This window comes from Hylobates moloch, unplaced genomic scaffold, assembly GCF_009828535.3.
Source record: "Hylobates moloch isolate HMO894 unplaced genomic scaffold, HMol_V3 SCAFFOLD_10, whole genome shotgun sequence".
In the NCBI taxonomy this organism is placed as follows: Eukaryota; Metazoa; Chordata; class Mammalia; order Primates; family Hylobatidae; genus Hylobates; species Hylobates moloch.
In genome coordinates this window covers 21280182-21300755 of record NW_026652285.1, presented here as the reverse complement: position 1 = coordinate 21300755, position 20574 = coordinate 21280182, and the positions used below count along the sequence as shown (strand labels likewise).

Genomic DNA, 20574 nt, shown 5'->3' with positions numbered 1-20574 from the left:
CTCGGCTCACCGCAACCTCCGCCTCCCGGGTTTAAGCGATTCTCTTGTCTCAGCCTCCTGAGTAGCTGGGATTACAGGTGCACGCCACCATGCCTGGCTAATTTTTGTATTTTTAGTAGAGACGAGGTTTCACCATGTTGGCCAGGTTGGTCTCAAACTCCTGACCTCGTGATCTGCCCGCCTCGGCCTCCCAAAGTGCTGGGATTACAGGCGTGAGTCACTGTGCCTGGCCAGTTGCCTGTCTTTCAAAATTTCTTCTGTAGAGAATCAGGCAATAATAGCAGCTACCCTTATTGAGCAGTTATTATGTGCCAGGCATTGTTCCAAGTACCATTACACATGTTAAATCATTTAATCTTCCTAATCACCTAATGATACAGTGAATAGAGTATAGCCCTTCTAAGGTGAGGAAACTGAGGCATAAAAGGTCGAATAACTTGCTCCAGAGAGCACAGTAGACAGGGAACTGAGATTTATTCCCAGGCTGTCTGGTTGCAGATGTTATGCTGTTAATCACTATGTCTTGCTGCCTCTTAATGTGCAGGTAACCTGAGTGCTAGGTACAGACAACAGGAAAGGGAAACAGGGAGCCCTGTATCCATACTTGAGCCCTCCTCAGAGCATTTCCTCAGCCCCTACCTGGGAGGTGTTGTAGTGCAGGACACATGGGTTGTTAACTAACCTGAGGCCTGAAGAGGAACTCTTCAATATGCTGACTCCAAGGCCTTGCTTCTGGTTCTGTCTCGTTTTGGAGATTCAGAACATAGGAAAAAAAACACGTAGCTGGGTGGGAGCGGTGGCTCATGTCTGTAATCCCAGCACTTTCGGAGGCTGAGGCAGGTGGATCACTTGAGCTAAGGAGTTTGAGAGCAGCCGGGCCAACATGGCGAAACCTCGTCTCTATAAAAATACAAAAATTGGCTGGGTGCAGTGGCTCAGCCACCCTGTAATCCCAGCACTTTGGGAGGCCGTGGCGGGTGGATCACTTGAGGTCAGGAGTTCAAGCCCAGCCTGACCGACATGGTGAAACCCCGTCTCTACTAAAAATACAAAAATTAGCTGGGTATGGTGGTGCACGCCTGTAATCCCAGCTACTCGAGCGGCTGAGGCAGGAGAATCGCTTGAACCAGGGACGGGGAGGTTGCAGTGAGCCAAGATTGCGCCACTGCACTCCAGCCTGGGCAACAGAGTCGAGACTCCATCTCAAAAACAAACAAACAAACAAACAAACAAACAAAAAAACAAAAATGAGCCGGGTGTAGTGGTGGGCGCCTGTAATCCCAGTTACTCAGGAGTCTGAAGCAGGAGAATCGTTTGAACTCAGGAGGTGGAGGTTGCAGTGAGCCAAGATCATGCCACTGCACTCCAGCCAGGGCAACAAGACTCTGTCTCAAAAAAAAAAAAAAAAAGACAAAAAATAAACAACAGACGTGGATTCCAGAGAAGATTCTGCTCTGAAAGACAATTCCAAGTCTCCTTTTTTCTCTGGGCTTTTGTTTTCTCTCATGCTATCCCCACTTTATTGGGAGGTGGTAAAAATGCCCAGAGCTGACATATTGATATCATTTTACAAAAAGGAGCTCAGCATCATCACACATGGCAAGGAACCACATCTCAAGTTTATTTGTGCTTGTCAAACCAGCCAGAACAACCAGCAATGTCCTCCTCCCAAGGTTTCCTTCTCTCTCACCTTCTTTGTGAAAAGCTTGTGGAAAAGGCAGATGTGGATGTGTGGACACATTTAGAGATGGGGATGAGCTATGACTAGGCTGGTTTAGTAACAGGTTTGATGAACGTGCCTCTTCCCACTTGTCTTACTGGTAGCTTACAGTCACTCTGAGGTGTCAGAGACTTGGGTCTCTTCAGCAAAGAGACGAGTCCAAGGCGTTGGTGGGGTGGCAGAAGTAGGCAGTGGGAACTTTTGATGATCAGCTTCCTCATAAAGGCAGGAGAGAGGGAAGAATATATTTCCTAAAGGAGGAAAAATACATAAATTTGCTTTTGTGATTCAAAATATAGATGTATTAAAGGGCACAGAGTATAATGTTTTCCCCCTTACCCTGTCTCACAGTTTCTCTGTCCTTGGAGGCAACCATGTTATCACTTCGTGTCTCCCTCCAGAAATATCCCATATAAATATAAACAAATAGGTATATATAGTCGCCAGTCCTTTTTTATACAAATGGGGCAAACTTGGCTTCCATTCTTTGCTGCTTTATTTTTTTTAAACTTACCAACATATCTTAGAATGTATTCCACACAGTTTCCCTTTCTTTTTTACTGTTGCATAATATTCAATTCTATGAATGTACTATAGTTATTTGACTAGTTCTCTGTTAAACATTTAGGTCATTTCCAAGTGTTTGCTATTACAATGAACTGTTTGTGCCTGTCATTTTGCATATGTGAAAGTATAGCTGTAGGATAATTTCTTTTTTTTTCTTTTTTTACCCAAACCAAAAATGGTCAATAGGATAAATTCGTTTTTTTTTTTTTTTTTTGAGATGGAGTCTTGCTCTGTTGCCCAGGCTGGAGTGCAGTGACGTGATCTCAGCTCACTGCAACCTCCGCCTCCCGGATTCAAGTGATTCTCCTGCCTCAGCCTCTTGAGTAGCCGGGTTACAGGTGCCCACCACCACGCCTGGCTAATTTTTGTATTTTTAGTAGAGACGAGGTTTCACCATGTTGGTCAGGCTGGTCTCGAACTCCTGACCTCGTTATCCACTCCCCTTGGCCTCCCAAAGTGCTGGGATGACAGGCGTGAGCCACTGCGCCTGGCCAGATAAATTCTTAGAAATAGATTTGTTGGGCCAAAGACAATGAAGAGATAAACAAATAAATGACAGAGTGAAAAAGGGTGAATTTTTTATTTTTATTTATTTATTTTTTGAGATGGAGTCTCTGTCACCCAGGCTAGACTACAATGGCGCAATCTCGGCTCACTGCAACCTCCGCCTCCCAGGTTCAAGTGATTCTCCTGTCTCAGCTTCCCAAGTAGCTGGGATTACAGGTGCTTGCCACCATGCCTGGCTAATTTTTGTATTTTTAGTAGAGATGGGGTTTCACCATGTTGGTGAGGCTGGTCCCGAACACCTGACCTCAAGTGATCCGCCTGCCTTGGCCTCGAAAGTGCTGGGATTACAGGTGTAAGCCACCATGCCCGGCCGGCTGGATTTGTTTAGATTTGACAGAAAAATTCCAACCCTCTACACTTGTGGCCATGAAACAGTCTTCATCAGGAAAATCATACAGTCAAACCTTGAGTGACAGGCCTGAGCTGGTGTCGTATGGTTGTCCAAGGGCATTGGAGAATAAGATCTATCCTTATGTATTTTCCTAAATGAGTTCACTCAGCTGCTGCAGCACACTAGAGTGGGCTCTGGTCTGGACTCCAAGGAGTGTTTGTATCACTGTCACACTGATACCATTCTTTACCCCCAGCAGTGAAGACTGCTCCTATTTCAGGCCAGAAGATGGAGCTAGTGACAACATGCTGGTCTTGGGGGCCCTCCATCAGCATCTTAATTCTAACCAAAACCCACTCTGCACCAAAGTGGCTCCCACTATTACTCCACCCAAACCAGGCACCCACCCCGACTGTTTTGAAACACAATGTGGTTCTTGCTAATAAAACACAAACCTATTCTTTTTCTTTTTTTTGAGACAGAATCTTGCTCTTTCACCCAGGCTGGAGTGCAGTGGTGCAATCATGGCTCACTGTAATCTCAACCTCCTGGGCTCAAGTATTCCTCCCACCTTAGCCTCCCAAGTAGCTGGGCCTACACACATGCACCACCACACTTGGCTAATTTAAAAAAAAATTTTTTTAGAGAGGGGGTTTCACTCTGTTGCCCAGGCTGGTCTCAAACTCCTGATCTCAAGTGATCCTCCTGCCTTGGCCTCCTAAAGTGTTGGGATTACAGGTGTGAGCCACTGTGCCTGGCCCTGCAAACCATATTCTCTATTACTTAAAAGTTAATTTGATTATGTTCCATAGTTCCAATATTTCACATGTTCCAATATGAGGAATCCTCATATTGGATTCCTAATCTTGGTCAGTCATATTGCAGTATGTGGGCATTTTGGGGAAATGGTGCCCTGGGTTTGAGAGCTGAGGATAAACCTAGATCCATCCCTGTGGCAAAAATTGCTAGTTTTATCCCAATATCCATTCTTCCCTTTGTATTTAATCGTGAATCTCCCAATTCTAAGCTGGACACAGGGCTATAAGCTTTCTTTACAGCTTGCTGTGTCCATATATTCCAACTTCTGACCAATGGAATGTGAAAGGAAATGTGTGTGCAACATCTGTGAAGTGCCCTTAAAGGAAGAGGGTATGCTTTTCTCTTTTTGTCTTTTTTTTTTTTTCTCAAGATGGAGTCTTGCTCTGTCGCCCAGGCTGGAGTGCAATGGCGTGATCTCGGCTCACTGCAACCTATGCCTCCTGGGTTCAAGTGATTCTCCTGCCTCAGCCTCCTGAGTAGCTAGGATTACAGGTGCGCGCCACCACGCCTGGCTAATTTTTTGTATTTTTAATAGAGATGGGATTTCACCATGTTGGCCAGGCTGGTCTTGAACTCCTGACCTCATGATCCGCCCGCTTCAGACTCCCAAAGTGCAAGGATTACAGGCGTGAGCCCCTGCGCTCGGCCTGACCTTCTCCTTTTATCTTTCCTGCTGTGCTGTGTAGGTTGCAGACAGGATGGCTGGAGATGGAGCATCTGTCTTGGCCATGAGGTCACCTTGGGAATGTTGGGCACACAGAGAAGAACAAAAAGAAAAGGTACCTGGGACTGGATACCTTGGACCACTTACCTCTAGATTTTTACAGAAGAGAAAAATACATTTCTGTGTTTTTTTTTTTTTTTTTTGAGACAGAGTCTTACTCTGTTGCCCAGGCTGGAGTGCAGTGGCACGATCTCAGCTCACTGCAACCTCCGCTTCCCAGGTTCAAGCGATTCTCCTGCCTCAGCCTCCCCAGTAGCTGGGATTACAGGTGCCCGCCACCACACCTGACTAATTTTTTTTGTATATTTAGTAGAGATGAGGTTTCACTATGTTGGTAAAGCTGGTCTCGAACTCCTGACCTCAGGTGATCTGCCCACCTCGGCCTCCCAAAGTGCTGGGATTACAGGTGTGAGCCACTGTGCCTGGCCTTCTGTGTTAATTAAGTCATTTTTAGTTTAGATTTTATGTTGCTATTAGTTGAACCTTATCCTAAGTGACACTGTCCCCAAATTTAAGAAAAAAACAATTCCAGAGGCATTTTCTTTCCATCAGTGGCGAATCACTAGCATTAGTATGAGAAATGAAGAAAAGCTACTTCACTGGCAACTCTCATCTTTCAGAGAAACAAAGTAGTGGCCCACAAGTTCCACTCAACTATTAGGCAGTTCATTGGCAATGGTTCTGATACCTGGGTTTCATCTTTCTTCCACTTCAAAGGCAGTGGTGAGATACTCCTTTGGAACAATCCCAACGAGGCTGTTCAGTTCTCCCACCCACCAGCCATACATGTTATACTCCTGAAAAGTGAAAAGAGGACGGCATCAGTTAGAATTTGTTCATGCTTCTGCTCATTTATTCTAGTGATTGCATAGGAGATTCTGTTTGGTGGTTTCATTGTTGCCATTATCACTGTGAACTGTTAACTTCCCTGATGGGATTATTAAATTTAAAAAAGTCATCTAGAGGAAGAGAGCAAGCACTTTCATTTTGCCATCTTCCTGTCTACATTGTAAAGTTAGCACATTTGATGCCCTTGCTGAACCTAAAGAGCATTTTTTTTTTAAACCAAGCCGAATGGTATAGCTTCTTAGAGAAACTTGGGCACACATTAAATTGCCAGAACACTACAGATATTTAAGGGGTCAAGTCATAGTTCAAATCAATAATATTTATCAAGCATCTTCTATGTGCAAAGTGCTGTTTGAGTTCCCGTGAGGTATATAATGATGAATCAGAAGATTGCTTGCTCCTTGGGAGCTTACAGCAGAGTAATGGGCTTTGGAGTCAGACAGACTGAGATCTAATCCTCGCTTGGTCATTTAGTAGTCACATGACCTTAGGTTCTCCTAGCTTGAGCTTCTTTGTGAGAGTAGGGATAATATCTCCCTTCTATCTTGTGGGGATGTAAATTGCATCACTGAAGTAAAAACAACTGAAAGTGTTTGATACATAGTAGGTGCTCTAAACATTAGATTCTTTCCCTAGAACAGGTGAGAGGTGACAGGTACATTAATAATGACAGGCTAGTCACAGAGAGGAACAAACAAGAAAAAGGATGAGAGGGTTTTAAAGAGTTTAAGGGGTAGTCACAGGGTGAGGATGCAGCTCCTTGAATACAGAAAAGCTTCTCAAAAGCACAACAGATGTTGAAGAGCATGGGGCTATTTCTTTTTTTTTTTTTTTTTGAGACGGAGTCTCGCACTGTCACCCAGGCTGGAGTGCAGTGGCAAGATCTCAGCTCACTGCAACCTCCGGCTCCCAGGTTCAAGCAATTCTCCTGTCTCAACCTCCTGAGTAGCTGGGATTACAGGTGTGTGCTACCACACCCAGCTATTTTTTTTTTTTTTTTTTTTTTTTAGACAGAGTCTTGCTCTGTCTCCCAGGCTGGAGTGCAGTGGCACAATCTGGGCTCACTGCAACCTCCACCTCCCAGGTTCAAGTGATTCTCCTGCCTCAGCCTCCCGAGTAGCTGGGATTACAGGTGCACACCACCACGCCCGGCTAATTTTTCTATTTTTAGTAGAGATGGGGTTTCACCATGTTGGCCATGATGGTCTTGAACTCCTGACCCCAGATGATCCACCCGCCTCAGCCTCCCAAAGTGCTGGGATTACAGGCGTGAGCCACTGCGCCTGGCCACAACTGGCTAATTTTTTATATTTTTGGTAGAGATGGGGTTTCATCATGTTGGCCAGGCTGGTCTCAAACTCCTGACCTCAAGTGATCCACCAGCTTCGGCCTCGCTAAGTGCTGGGATTACAGGCATAAGCCACTGTGCCCACTCTGAGTATGGGGCTATTTCTGATAGCACCAGAAAATGTTTTCTTTCTTTCGAAAGAAGTAAAATTAGAATGAAAAAAAATTTTTTTTTGAGACAGAGTCTCACTCTGTCGCCCAGGTTGGAATGCAGTGGCATGATCTTGGCTCACTGCAACCTCCACCTCCTGGGTTCAAATGATTTTCCTACCTCAGCCTCCTGAGTAGCTGGGACTACAGGCGTGCACCCAGCTAATTTTTCTATTTTTAGTAAAGATGGGGTTTCACCCTGTTGGCCAGGGTGGTCTTGAATTCCCGACCTCGTGATCCGCTTGCCTTGGCCTCTCAAAGTGCTGGGATTACAGGTGTGAGCCACTGTGCCTGGCCAAAATAAATTCTTTTTTTTTTTTTTTTGAGACGGAGTCTTGCTCTTTCACATGGTCTGGAGTGCAGTGGTGAGATCTCAGCTCACTGCAACGTCTGCCTCCTGGGTTCAAGCGATACTTCTGCTTCAGCCTCCTGAGTAGCTGGGACTACAGGTATGCACCACCACGCCCAGCTAATTTTTGTATTTTTAGTAGAGATGGGGTTTCACCATGTTGGCCAGGCTGGTCTTGAGCTCCTGACCTTGTGATCCACCCACCTCAGCTTCCCAAAGTACTGGGATTACAGGTGTGAGCCACCGCACCTGGCCCCAAATGAAATTTTAAGAATGGGAAATATCACATATTCCGGTTCAATTGGATTTGGGGTACCAAAGAGCTAACTGCTTCTTTGTACACTTGGTTGCTGAGTACTATTAGGAAAAACAAAACAAAAGAAATAAAACCAGATTGGTGATATGTAAAATTTCAGAGTCCCTAGCATTATCTGGTGATCTTTTTATCTCTGGATGCATATAATTATCATAGAATTATGATATCTAATATCTCCCCTCCTCAAACTCTTGTTGCTTCTGACAACCTCTTCTCCACCTTCAAAGGGAAAAGAGAAGCCATCAGATTTGTCAACCTCCAGCCACCAAAGCAGGAACTTACCTGTATTGACAACCATCTTTCTTTCCCATTAAAGTCAGAGAAGCATCCCTGCCCTGGTTTAAGACTACCCCTCACAATATGCACTTGCGACCCTTCTCTTTTCTCTCTGAGAGACGAGGTTCTGTGGAGACTGACCTCTGCCTGTAAAGTAAATGGCTCCTCCCACCAGCACTGAAAGGTGTTCAAGTTTCTCTCATTTTTGAAAACAATCATTAAATAGCTGCCACTGCATGTCTACTTCCCATTGCTGCTAGTCTATGCCACACTTGTTGGAAGAGTTTGCTCACTCACTGCTCCAACTTCCTTCCTGTTCACTGTTGAAGCCACTCTCATCAGGCTCGGTTGCCGTCCTCTACTTAGACTCTCTCTCCATGGTCTCCTGTAACCTCTGCGTTGCTCAAATTCCCTGAGCACTTCTCAGTCCTTAACTTACTTGATCTCTCAGCAGTGCTGGCACTATTGATCCTTCTTGAGGCCTTTTATTCTCTTAGTTTCTATGATAATTATACTCTCCTGGTTTCTCTCCTACCTCTCTGGTTACTTCTTCTCATTCTCCTTTGCAGGCTCATCTTGCTCAATTCTGCTTTCTAATGTGGTTGTTTTCCAGGGTTCTGTCCTGGCCTTCTCTTCTGTCTTGATGAACTTTACTAGAGCAATCCCATATATCTCTGTAGAGTATCCACCATGTCTGTGTTTATCACTCATGACCAGAGCTCCAGCCCAGGTCTGTATTGGACCCCAATAGCCAAGTGCATTCCACCAAGCTGTTCAAACTCAGTATGTCCTAAATTTAACATGTAATCCTGCCTTTACCTCCATCCTGACTCCAAAGCTATCTTTGCTTCCTTGGTTCTCTATCTCAGTGAGTTGTACTACAATGCATTGTTACCCAGGCTGGAATCTCAGGAGTCATTCCTAATTTCACTTTCACCTTCTTCTTCTTCTTTCTTCTTCTTCTTCTTTTTTTTTAGATGGATTCTTGCTCTCTGTTACCCAGGCTGGAGTGCAGTGGCGTGATCTCATGATCTTGGCTGACCACAACCTATACCTCCCAGGTTCAAGCAATTCTCCTGCCTCAGCCTCCTGAGTAGCTAGGACTACAGGCACGTGCCACCACGGCCAGCTAATTTTTGTGTTTTTAGTAGAGACAAGGTTTTGCCATATTGGCCAGGCTGGTCTCGAACTCCTGACCTCAGGTGAGCCACCCACCTTGGCCTCCCAAAGTACTGGGATTATAGGCGTGAGCCACTGCGCCTAGCCCCATCCCCCTCTTCTAATCGATTCTTGAGTCCTGTTGAGTCTCCCTCTAAAATATTACTAAAATCCTCCATCTTCTTTCTGTTCCCAGTTGCCAATACCTTAGGGTCATGTAGCTATCATCTCACATGAGAACTACGAAACAATCTCCAATCTCTGTATCAGCATTCTTCTTCTCCACTCTATTTGTTGTGCAGCCAGACTCGCTCCCTACAGTACACATCGATAATGTCACTGCTCTGCTTGGAAACTTTCAGTGGGTTCCCAGTGCCCCTTGTTAACTGTTTTTTTTTTTTTGAGCCGTAGCCCCTGTTGCCCAGTCTGGAGTGCAGTGACACGATCTCAGCTCACTGCAACCTCTGCCTCCTGGGTTCAAACGATTCTCCTACCTCAATCTCCTGAGTAGCTGGGATTACAGGTGCCCGCCACCACACCTGGCTAATTTTTGTATTTTTAGTAGAGATGGGGTTTCACCATATTGGCCAGGCTGGTCTTGAACTCCTGACCTCAGGTGATCTGCCTGCCTTGGCCTCCCAAAGTGCTGGGAATACAGGCATGAGCCATTGTGCCCGGCCACCCCTTAACTTCTTAACAAAGTAGACAAGGCCCTGCATGACCCAGTCCCACTCACTGTTCAGCATTGTCACTCACCTCCTAGATTTAGTGTCCCTTAGTAAAATAGAACTTGTCTCAGCTGCTCCCATGGGCCACAGGCTCCCTTACCTTGGAACCTTTCCTCTGCCTGTTTAGCCTCTACTTCCCTCCTCATTTCATGGGGCTTACTCCTAAGCAGCCTTCAGATCTCAGTTGCTGAGTTACTGACTCTCTAGAAGCCTCTCCTTGACACTCTCTGACTGTGTGGGGTCCTCGTTACATGGTCCACAGTGCTGTGCCCTGTGCTTTCCTGGAAAAGAGCTTGTGATTACACTGCCTTCTCTCTGCCTGTCTTTGTCTCAGTGTCAATCACTAGTTGGAAAGTTCTGAGGACTGGACCTTGTTGGTTTTGTTTGCTTTTGTGTTCCCAGCATTCAGCACTGTACCCAGCACAGAGTGGGGCCAAATAAATACTTGTTAAATGAGGCCGGGTGCGGTGGCTCACGCCTGTAATCCCAGCACTTTGGGAGGCCGAGGTAGGTGGATCACTTGAGGTCAGGAGTTCAACACCAGCCTGACCAACATGGTGAAACCCTATTTCTATTAAAAATACAGAAATTAGCTGGGCGTGGTTGAGGATGCCTGTAATCCCAGCTAATCAGGAAGCTGAGGCAGAAGAATTGCTTGAACCCAGGAGGCGGAGGTTGCGGTGAGCCGAGTTGGTGCCATTGCACTCCAGCCTGGGCAACAAGAGCGAAACTCCATCTGAAATAAAAACAAAACAAAGCAAAACAATGAGATTATGATGAAATGAAGGGGGCAGTGGGAATTTGTACTCTTAGTTGAGCAGATTTAGTTACAACTAACTCCAAGATATTCCCCTGGTGATTGAACTAGTTGTGGCAGAAAGAGATCAACTACCTTTGGAGACAGTCTCCTCAAATGGCTCCCTAAACAACAATAAGAGTCTGAAATGTCACAAGAAGTGAGACTACTGAGTTGATCCTTTTAGGACCAGGGAATTGCCTTGGGAAAATCAGCCTTAAATAACTAAATGTGTCTGTCTGCCACCTCTTCCTACACCACACCTTCTTTTCTTGTTTTGTTTTTTGAGACAGGGTTTCGCTCTGTTGCCCAGGATGGAGTGCAGTGGTGCAAGTATAGCTCACTGCAGCCACTCCTGGGCTCAAGTGATCCTCCCGCTTCAGCCTCCTAAGTAACTAGGACTACAGGTGCATTTCACCATGGCTGGCTAGTTAAAACAAAAAAAAAAACAAAAAAACTTTTTTTTTTCTTTTTCTTTTTTTTTTTTTTTTGTAGAGATGGGATCTCCCTATGTTGCCCAGGCTGGTCCTGAACTCCTGGGTTCAAGCAATCCTCCTGCTTGTTGGGATTACTGGAGTGAGCCATTGTGCCTGACCTACCACACCTCATTTCCTCCCTCTCCGAGGCCAGCTTCTCCCTACAGTTTGCAACGTCTTATGGGAAATTACCTAGAATTCTTTAGCTTTTTTTTTTTTGGCAGCGGGGAAGACAGGATTTCACTCCCTTCGCCTAGGCTGAAGTGCAGTGGCATGATCTCGGCTCACTGCAACCTCTGCCTCCTGGGCTCGAGATTCTCCTGCCTCATTCTCCAGAGTAGCTGGGACAACAGATGCATGCCACTGCCTAATTATTTTTTATTTGCTAATTATTATTATTATTTTTTTCTGTAGAGATAGAGTTTTGCCATGTTGCCTAGGCTAGCCTTGAACTCCTGAGCTCAAGTGATCCCCCACCCTTGGGCTCCGAAAGTGCTGGGATTACACCCTGCCCAGACTGTCAGGGCATTTTTAAGCTCCTCTTGGTACAAGATATGTTACTGTCCATTTTCCGACACTGAAGTTAGGGCAGTTTCTGACTTAAGTTTTCTTGTAGTGTTGCCTTGCTGTGAAGGGCCTTGCTGTGAAGGGGAAATGCATACTCTGTCTACCTCTTACACTGTAACTTGTAAAAACTAGCTTTAGCTTTTCTGCTATCTCACAGGCAGAGGGTGGGCACAGTGTTGTCTGAGAGTCTTTTGATCCAAGTCAACTTGCTGAAATGTGTGAAATGTGGTCTTCCACCTGCCAGATGCTGTCATCTGCATCACCTGTAGGGGACAGTAAGCCATTTGCTCCCCGGGGATTGTTCAACGCTCCTAACTTTGACTAACACTTTGTAGCACCCCTCTTTAGTTGTAATGCCAGGAGTAGGGACGAAGCCTTGGGAAGGTGCTCTCTGCCAACTCGAAGAGGGTGCGAACAGGAAGCAGATGAGTCTCAGCAGGGTACCTGCAAAAGCCAGGCTCCCAGTCTGTCTGCTCTTGCTCGAGGGGAACACTAACCCTGTCGACTGCAGATGTAGAAGCCTCGCCACAGTGGTGAGAACTGAAATGAGTGAAATCAACTCTCTGCCCTTCAAAACAAAAGAGCAGGCAGAAGTGTAAGGAGGATGGCACAGTCCCAGAGACCATATGTATCCTGCTGTGGGAGCCTGGGAGCTTAATCAAAGCACCTACAGGTCCCGGGATCTGACTGTGTTTTCCAGATTTTATCCCTTGGCTGTATATCCGAAAAGGGCTGCAGGGCTGAGATGTTTAAAGCATGAATGGAAAATTTCTGACCTTCTCTCCCACTACCACTCCCATGCATTGCTCCAACCCAGTCTGAACACCACGAGGTATTTTAAAATAATTTTTACTTTGATGAATTGCTGGGGAGTCCACAATTGCTCATAATCAAAGGGAGAAAAATGCAAATGAGATCCGGCCGAGAACTATCACCACCAAACGTTTATTTCACTGCACAGTGCCAAAAAGAATTAAAACAACATTAAACTCACAGCAATCATGTTTAAGCCCTCGTTTCCAAGTGCCAAATTGCACCACTCTGGATCATACAGATGTTCGTTAATTATGCTAATTTTTATTAAACTATTAAAATAGAGAGAGTACTGGCTCAGTCAGGCAGACCCTAGCTCTGAATGAACCCTGCTCCTGTCTAAAGGTGTTAATTTACTGCATTTTTATTAAGTTGCTGATTCTTGAGTTTTAGTTTTAGGATGGCAAAGAGAACTGAATTTCTGGGATCAATGTTTTCTATAAAGTCTGATTTCTCTTTGCCCAGATGTTTGGAAAGATTGGAAAAATGCTGAGAGGCCCCCAGGAGACCCAAAATCCTCAATTTGGAAGTGTTTCTATCTTCAAGGTAGGGATACACATCTACAAGTGACCGTGTTAGGGCTTCAGAATTATACATGCTCACTACTCCATAACTCTACATATATTCTGAATGGTAGGGCTCAGATTTAAATTATACAAAATTGTTCAATGAAGATGTTTTAGATAAGAATATACAAAGTTATTTAAAAAAAAACCACAAACCTTTCCATCAGGGCTTGCTTCTTGCCACAAAGTCTTTTTAGAAACCTTTCATCTAAAATAAGCACAGTGTATGGTTTGTTCTCCTCATAAATATTTCTAGGTTTGACTAAACATCTGCTTCTCTCAATACCAACCTTGCCCCACCTCCTTGAACAACTCACATGAAGAAGTCTTAAAAATAAAAGTTGGCTATTTGGACTCCATTATCTGGCTGTAGAAACTATTGGTCTGGATGAATGAAGCACTGAGTGAACCTGAAATAGACGCAGTGCTCACCATCAGCAACAATCAAAAGTGTTTATGGCGGATTTCACACTGCCATAAAAGGATTTATGCTGCTAATCTCCAACAACAAGGAAAAAAAAACCCTACCAAACCTGCCATAAAAAGAACAGCAAATTCTATAAACAAAAAGCAGTATGGCCACCAACAACGGGCATGCTGCACAGCTTGACTCTGCCTCCAGTGGTTTCCTATTGCTGTTTATGGTTTCAAGACTATCATGGACCTCCTCAGTGCTCCTCCTGTCACAGGGCCCTGAGTCCCTGTGTGGTGCTGCAAATACCCTGTCAGTAGGTGTCAGGGGATATCGGGGGAAAACCAGCAGGCGCCTATCATAAGCCTTAAAAGAGATTAAATACCCCTACTCCATGCTTGCTACATTTTAATTTCTCTCCTCCCTGCTGGTTCCTATTTGTATAAGCTCTTCCATGGCTCCCCTGGAGTAGCACAGACATGACCTGGAATGACCATCCTGTCTTGGGATGAGAATTCAATTTCTAGGCTCAGTGAATCCTAGGCTGTTCCAACAAAAGGAACTCACCATCCTCCAGGGCACGGATTCTTAAACCAGAGTCTGTGAACCCCTGGGCTCTCTGTGGATGGATGTGAAGGAATCTTTGAACTCCCTGAAACTGGTGTAAAATTTTGTGTGCATGTGTACCTAGGCCTCGTCTCTGGGGTGAGGCCCAGAACTTTCATCAGATTCTCAAAGGGTTTATGAACCCTTTGCAGTTTACCAGCCGGCACTCTATGGGAAAAAATATAATGGTCTTTATGGGCTGGATCTGTACTTTGGCCCAGGATGGGTATCCTCGCACTCCCCACACACAAGCCCCTGCTTTTAAAAAATACAATGAAGGAGAGGCCGGGCACGGTGGCTCACGCCTGTAATTCTGGCACTTTGGGAGGCTAAGGCGGGTGGATCACGAGGTCAGGAGTTCGAGACCAGCCTGGCCAATATGGTGAAACTCCATCTCTACTAAAAATACAAAAAAATTAGCTGGGCATGGTGGCGCACACCTGTAATCCCAGCTACTAGGGAGGCTGAGGCAGGATAATTGCTGGAACCCAGGAGGCAGAGGTTGCAGTGAGCCGAGATCGCGCCACTGCACTCCAGCCTGGGCAACAGAGCGAGACTCCATTAAAAAAAAAAAAAAGTGAAGGAGAATCAAGAATCCTCATTGCTTCCACGCTGGATTTCATGGGCTTCAGCCCTCCAGCTGAACAGGCTGTTCCCTCCTCAAAGGTCGACTGCGCTTGTGTACCTCTTTTAAGGAATCATCTCTTTTTTTTTTTTGAGACGGACTTTTGCTCTTTGTCACCCAGGCTGGAGTGCAATGGTGCAATCCCGGCTCACTGCAACCTCCCCCTCCCGGGTTCAAGCGATTCTCCTGCCTCAGCTTCCTGAGTAGGTGAGATTACAGGCGCCCGCCACCACGCCCAGCTAATTTTTGTATTTTAGTAGAGACGGGGTTTCACCGTGTTGGCCAGGCTGGTCTCGAACTCCTGACCTCAGGCGATCCTGCCCACCTCTGCCTCCCAAAGTGCTGGGATTACAGGCGTGAGCCACTGCGCCTGGCCAAGGCATCATCTGTTTAACTGTGACTTCAAAGTTGTAGTGTCTTCTCATAGTTTCCATTCAAATGGCTTGGAGCAAGCTGCTTGACACTCAGTTCCCTGGAGAAAGCTCCTAACAGAAACATTCTCTTTTCACATTGAATTGGGTTCCAAGTCTCCGTGGAACAAGATTCCCAGAAAATATCTCATACTTTTTTGTTCTTTTTACCATAAAAGTTCCCTATATTGGTGCTTATAAACAAGAGGATGCATCTTCAAGAGAACAGTCTATCAGCCCCTAACCTGAAAGATTAGTAAATGCTTGATACATGTATGGAAAGGTCAATCAATCACAGAAATATTGGTTTATGATTGGTTATTTCTCTTATTAGTGTTTGTGCATCATACATTGCCATTAGTTAAGATGGGAAATTTGAATTCCTAAGCAGAGTAACTTGTACTATTCCAGGGTCAGTCCCAAACATCACATTTTTACTCTGGATTTCCCCACAAATTCTCTACTCCTAAAATCCAGCTTTGGGTATATCATGCTTTCTTAGGATATCATACCCTATGAAATAAATTAAGGGCTCCAAATCAGCATCCTTCTAACTGCTGAGAAAAACAAGGCTGGGAACAGGAATTGTTCACCAAAGACAAAGTGCCCATTTTTCAGCACAGATAGTTTTATGAAGAGATTTTCCAGAAGGAGAAAGGAAATGGTCAGTTGGGTGGCCGGTGGGTTAGTGGTGTTGGAACTTGTGAAAGGATCGAAGCTCAGCACTTGGCTGAAACCTTGGGTAGCATGGCAGCCTCTCCAGGCTGTTTTACAATGTGTTTTAAGTTCTTGGCAATCACTTTCTCTTTTTCCATTATTCAGAGTTTTGGTCTATAAATCATAATAAAAATGAATCATTAAATTTGCCTCAATTGAGCTAGTTTTATTTATTGTTACATTTCAGGGAACTTGCTAACCTGGAGATTGATGGGCCTGGATACAGGGGAAAGTATGCGAGTGTGAGAAGGGGGACATGGGAAGGCTGGGTAGTCAACAACAGCAGTTGGGAGAGGGGTGGGTCATGGTGACAACTCCACAAAGTGCACCCTAAGCTAAGTGTTCTGAGAAGAGGAATGTGTTCTCTAGATGGAGGGTCTCAGAGCACTTGAGTGCAAGAGAACATTCAGCCTTAAAGGTGAAACTTATGTCCTGAACAGGGTGGGAGTGGATAATGATCAAGCTGAGGCCACGGAGGTGTGCAGGGCCTGTGCACACACTGCATGTTGTGGGTGAAATGTGTGCAAAACACAGAGTGGGTGTGTGCAAGGGTATGTGACAAAAATCAAGCTGTGAAGGTAAGAGCAAAGGTGAAATAGGGCTGTAAGGAAAGAGAAATGAAAAGAAGCACACAACTTGAACTTGAACTTTACCTAAAGAAGAGAGAAGGGATAGAGGGAAGGTAAACACTTTGCAGATGGGAGAAAACAAGGTGCTAAGTGCAGAAGTCAGGAACAATAGAGACAGCACCATTTCGGAGCTGATAGAATTGTGATACCATGTGAGACGGGCGTATTAATATGTATTCCATAAACTGCGCAGCTCTGCACCGCTCTGTTTTGCTCTGACCGCAGTACCAGCCTCAGGCACCACAACACAATTTGGAAACAATGTGACGGAAATGTTTAATCTGCTCGGCCCATCTGTGCTGCGTATTTCTCCAGATCTCCCTGAGAGAGGCGCCTTGAATCTCCACATTGCCTTTAATATTCTCTTAAATCACCTCCCTACTGCACTTCAAGGGCCATTGCTACAATATCACAGGTTCATCTAAAGTGCAATGGGGAGGGGGTGTTGGGGGAGGCGCAGGCCGGGAGATTTTTTATTTTAAAATAATTTCCAGAGATTGTCTTTTCTGCTTCCTTTAAAAAAAGAAGAAAAGTTATTCTACTGTTGCCTTAAGGTTATTGAGGTTGTTTGGTGCAAAACAGGATAGGATAGAGTGGAATCATTCTAAAAAGAATTATTTTTATTAATCTCGATTCTCTCAAATGGACATGGAAGGGTGAGCAGATGCTCATTTTCTCTTATCTCTTTTCCTTGCACCTTGCTAGAAAGCACACATAGGGTGTGCTAGGGTGATGTGTTCATTTGGGGCTGGAGCCTCTCTCCTTTCCACTCTTGGCATCAGCTACCAGCTTGTTAGTTCCCAGGGCCAACCCTGTCTCTGCTCCACTCTAAACAAAGCCATCTCATTCACAACAAGTATACATTTAGTCTCTGGTCAACATGCCCTCATTAGGAGAGACACTGTCTATATTTTTAATTTTTGTTTAAAACCTTAGATTTTCTCTCTTTAAGTACAGATGTTGGGTGTCAGATTTCCACTGTCTTTCCCCACTTGATTGCGCCAGATTCAGCAATTTGGGTCTAGCTGGGGTGGGTTTTGGAGAAAGAAGGATGACAAGTCACCATGTTCCAGACCCTAGACAAATGGAAGAGAGTTGCACATCACCAAGAAAATTAGGATTCCTTTTGCTTTGTGAATTAAAGAAATGAATAATTTAATCCTCAAGATTGTTCCGGCGAGGGAAAGGCAACGTCCCAGTTGCGGAGCCCTACAGCCTGTCGGTGTGTTACATCATCTGCACACATAGGCGTTTCCATGACAACCGCTTATAGCTTCATTTCCTGGATCCCTCTAGGGGGTGTCACAGCCAGATCCACCTGCTCTTCACCCTACCCTCGGTGGGGTCATGGTAAGGTCGCCAGAATAAATGAACGCGGGTACTAATGATCTGTTTACTGCTGTTTATGCTCTGTGTGTGTCAGGGGCACGCACATTTAGAGAGCTCATTATGGTTGCAATTAGAATGCACCATCGCTAGATATTTAACTCCTTTTTCTTTTAAATTAGCATTTTAATAACATTCTTTGAGCAGAGAAACAAAATGACCATTTTTCACGGACAAACTTCTAGCTGTAGGTGCAACTTTAATGGCAAAGTTGTGAAGGGGAAAGAAGGGGGAAAAAAAACCATTTTTACTACTTTCACCCTCCTCCTTACCAAAAGGATATTTTTATTTGCTTTCTAACACACTCAATTTCCTAAATTTGTTTTGAATCCAATTATTTTGGGTGGTTTAAAGTACTGCACTCTTGTTGGATGGAAATTAGCAGCGATTGAAATTAACTTTTTATGTGACCTGTGAAAGGGGCTAAAATAATTACAAGTGTGTAGAAGAAACTCTCTCTCCAAAAGACCCTTGCTGTAGGATCAGGCTGTGATCCGATGATGCCATTATCCAAATATCTTTATATAGCAAATACAAGGGCTTTTTTCTTTAAAAAGGTGATTGCAATTATTGTTTCTGTTTTGTAATTCTCAGGATTATCTTGTAGAGGATAAGTGATGACAAAAATTTGTCATTATAGACAGGATAAATAAGCAGAAAGAATGAAAACAATAACACAGCATTGTTTACCATTTAAAAATGGTGAGCATCAAAAAGCAGGAGAGGAGGAACAGGAAAGGTGTAGAGACCACCTTGGTTACAATGTTTCAAAAGGCATTGCTGATCATCTGTGGACAAAAAAAAAAAAACAAAAAACAAACAAACAAACAAAAAAAAACAACAAAAAAAGGCATTGCTTTTTAGGGATCAGCCAACACCCTTTCTAGGTGTTTATAGATGCTCTGTTTGTGTAAAGTACAGTGAAAAATAACAATTTGAATGTTTCGATTATCTTTCCCAGTCCGTTCCATTTTCATTATTTATTTCCTATAAATTGGGACCTTGCTGAACATAATTCTGCAAACAAGGAGGTGGATGGGACAGCCAATGTGAACAAGGAGATAGATGGTGGGTGCGTGTAAGATAGATGCTATGCGCTTATGAAAAGGAGCAGTATGTCTGCATGAGAACATTCACAAAGTAGAGCGAGCAAGCGTGTACACGACAATGGGTATTTATAGGTGGAAAAAGGTGCAAGGAAGATTATGTGGGAACAGGCACAGAGAGTCTGAAACGGTTTGCTTTTTTCCTACCCTCCTGGAATCCACATCCAAGTTCTGCCTAAGATGTCCCACACTTGCTGTGGCTCCTGTGAACCTCGCAAGCCTTTCCATGACAACAGACGGGGATTTCACAGCCAGAAGACTTAGGAGGTCAACAGTTGAAAAGCAAGAGTTAGAGAGATCTTTAAACAATCGCACTAACCTCCCTTCCCTTCCAAAGATAGAAGGAGGAAAACATTTAAAGACGCAGCAGGAAAAAAAAAAGAGCCTTTCTAAAAATGCAAGTTTAAAATGTTCATGCTTTTGTATCAGCCTAGTTGCACCTTAGAATCTGCCATTTCATAAATAAAATACCGATGGCATAGAGTATAATTTGGTGATAGCTACCCCAGGACACATCTAGATGCACTTCTGTTATTTTAATTAAATACTGCATTATGGTTTGTGACAACTACATAGCTATAGCGTAAATGAATTCAGAATTAAAGTGTTACTTAGGCATCCAGTAATTTTTGTTTCATTCCTTAGTTTTACAAAGCAAATAGCTATAAAACCAAGATGTTTCTTCATTTACAGATGGAGCAGGATTGTCGTCGCTGTTTTTTTCCTCCTTAATCCTCATCCACAAAAAGAAGACAGAGCTCAGAGTCTGGCTCCCAACACTCTTAGCTTATGAGCCACGTCACAAAGAAAAACACATCCTCTTGACTATAATGTGAAATGCTGAATATTAATTGCTGGTATTATGCTTATCTTTCTAGCCGGCTTCTGTCTTTTAACAATTATTTGGATGGGCTACAGCCTTGCACTGCCAGGAGATTTTTCTCCTTTGTTTAACAGTTAGAAACCAATTTTATTAAAAAACTGTAAAGTTCACAATGCTTCACGGAAGTTCTTAGTATTTGGAACTCTCCCCAAATATAGAATATTATCAGGAACAGAGAAACTGCAGACTCTCTTTGCTAAATATGATGAACATTTCTGCATTTAAAAGAAAAAAATATTTTTCATTTTAGCAATATTAATGTTTCCTTAATGAAACTGGAGAGGGTGTTACAATTTGATATACTTGGTTAGTTTCATTGTCACTTCACTAGCAAATCATGAGAAAGGTTCAGAATATTCTCATCTATCAGGTACAGATTTTCACTCAAAATATGTAGAGTAAAAGGATTTTTGTTCAAATCTGAGGATTTAATTGTATCTTTAATGTTTCATATGTCAAGATGAAAGTTTTTAAATAACTAGTTTTCTGAAACCATTTTCTATTATTTCTAATTTGAGAATCAATGTGATCTTTTTATTAGCCTTAAATACCATATGTCTGGGAATGTCTGCAAATTTAAGCTTTTCTGTGTTCTAATCAATTACCTTCAATCTTGCATAACTAATCCTATAACCTGCATAGAAGTTACTGCCCTGTATGTTAGCAATGAGGTTATACTTT

At 43.9% G+C, this 20574-nt stretch overlaps 1 protein-coding gene and 1 long non-coding RNA gene across 8 annotated transcripts in view; one reads left to right on the top strand and one right to left on the bottom strand.

Moving 5' to 3' along the window:
- Positions 1–1613: 1613 nt before the first annotated feature.
- Positions 1614–20574, bottom strand: part of SKAP1 (src kinase associated phosphoprotein 1) — a 311067-nt gene continuing 292106 nt past the window's right edge. For 5 of the 7 annotated variants that reach the window (XM_058446039.1, XM_058446040.1, XM_058446042.1 and 2 more), the window contains one exon: positions 1614–1971. In XM_058446039.1, the coding sequence (XP_058302022.1) occupies positions 1765–1971 (207 nt within the window). In that variant the 3' untranslated portion in view covers positions 1614–1764. Of the gene's footprint in view, positions 1972–5416; positions 5526–20574 lie in introns of all 7 variants that reach the window. The other 2 variants (XM_032163348.2, XM_058446041.1) reach the window with 1 other exon arrangement.
- On the top strand, positions 17811–20006 carry LOC131384506 (uncharacterized). The gene is made up of 2 exons (XR_009215401.1): positions 17811–17868; positions 19704–20006. It is a non-coding gene; the product is annotated as an uncharacterized LOC131384506 (long non-coding RNA).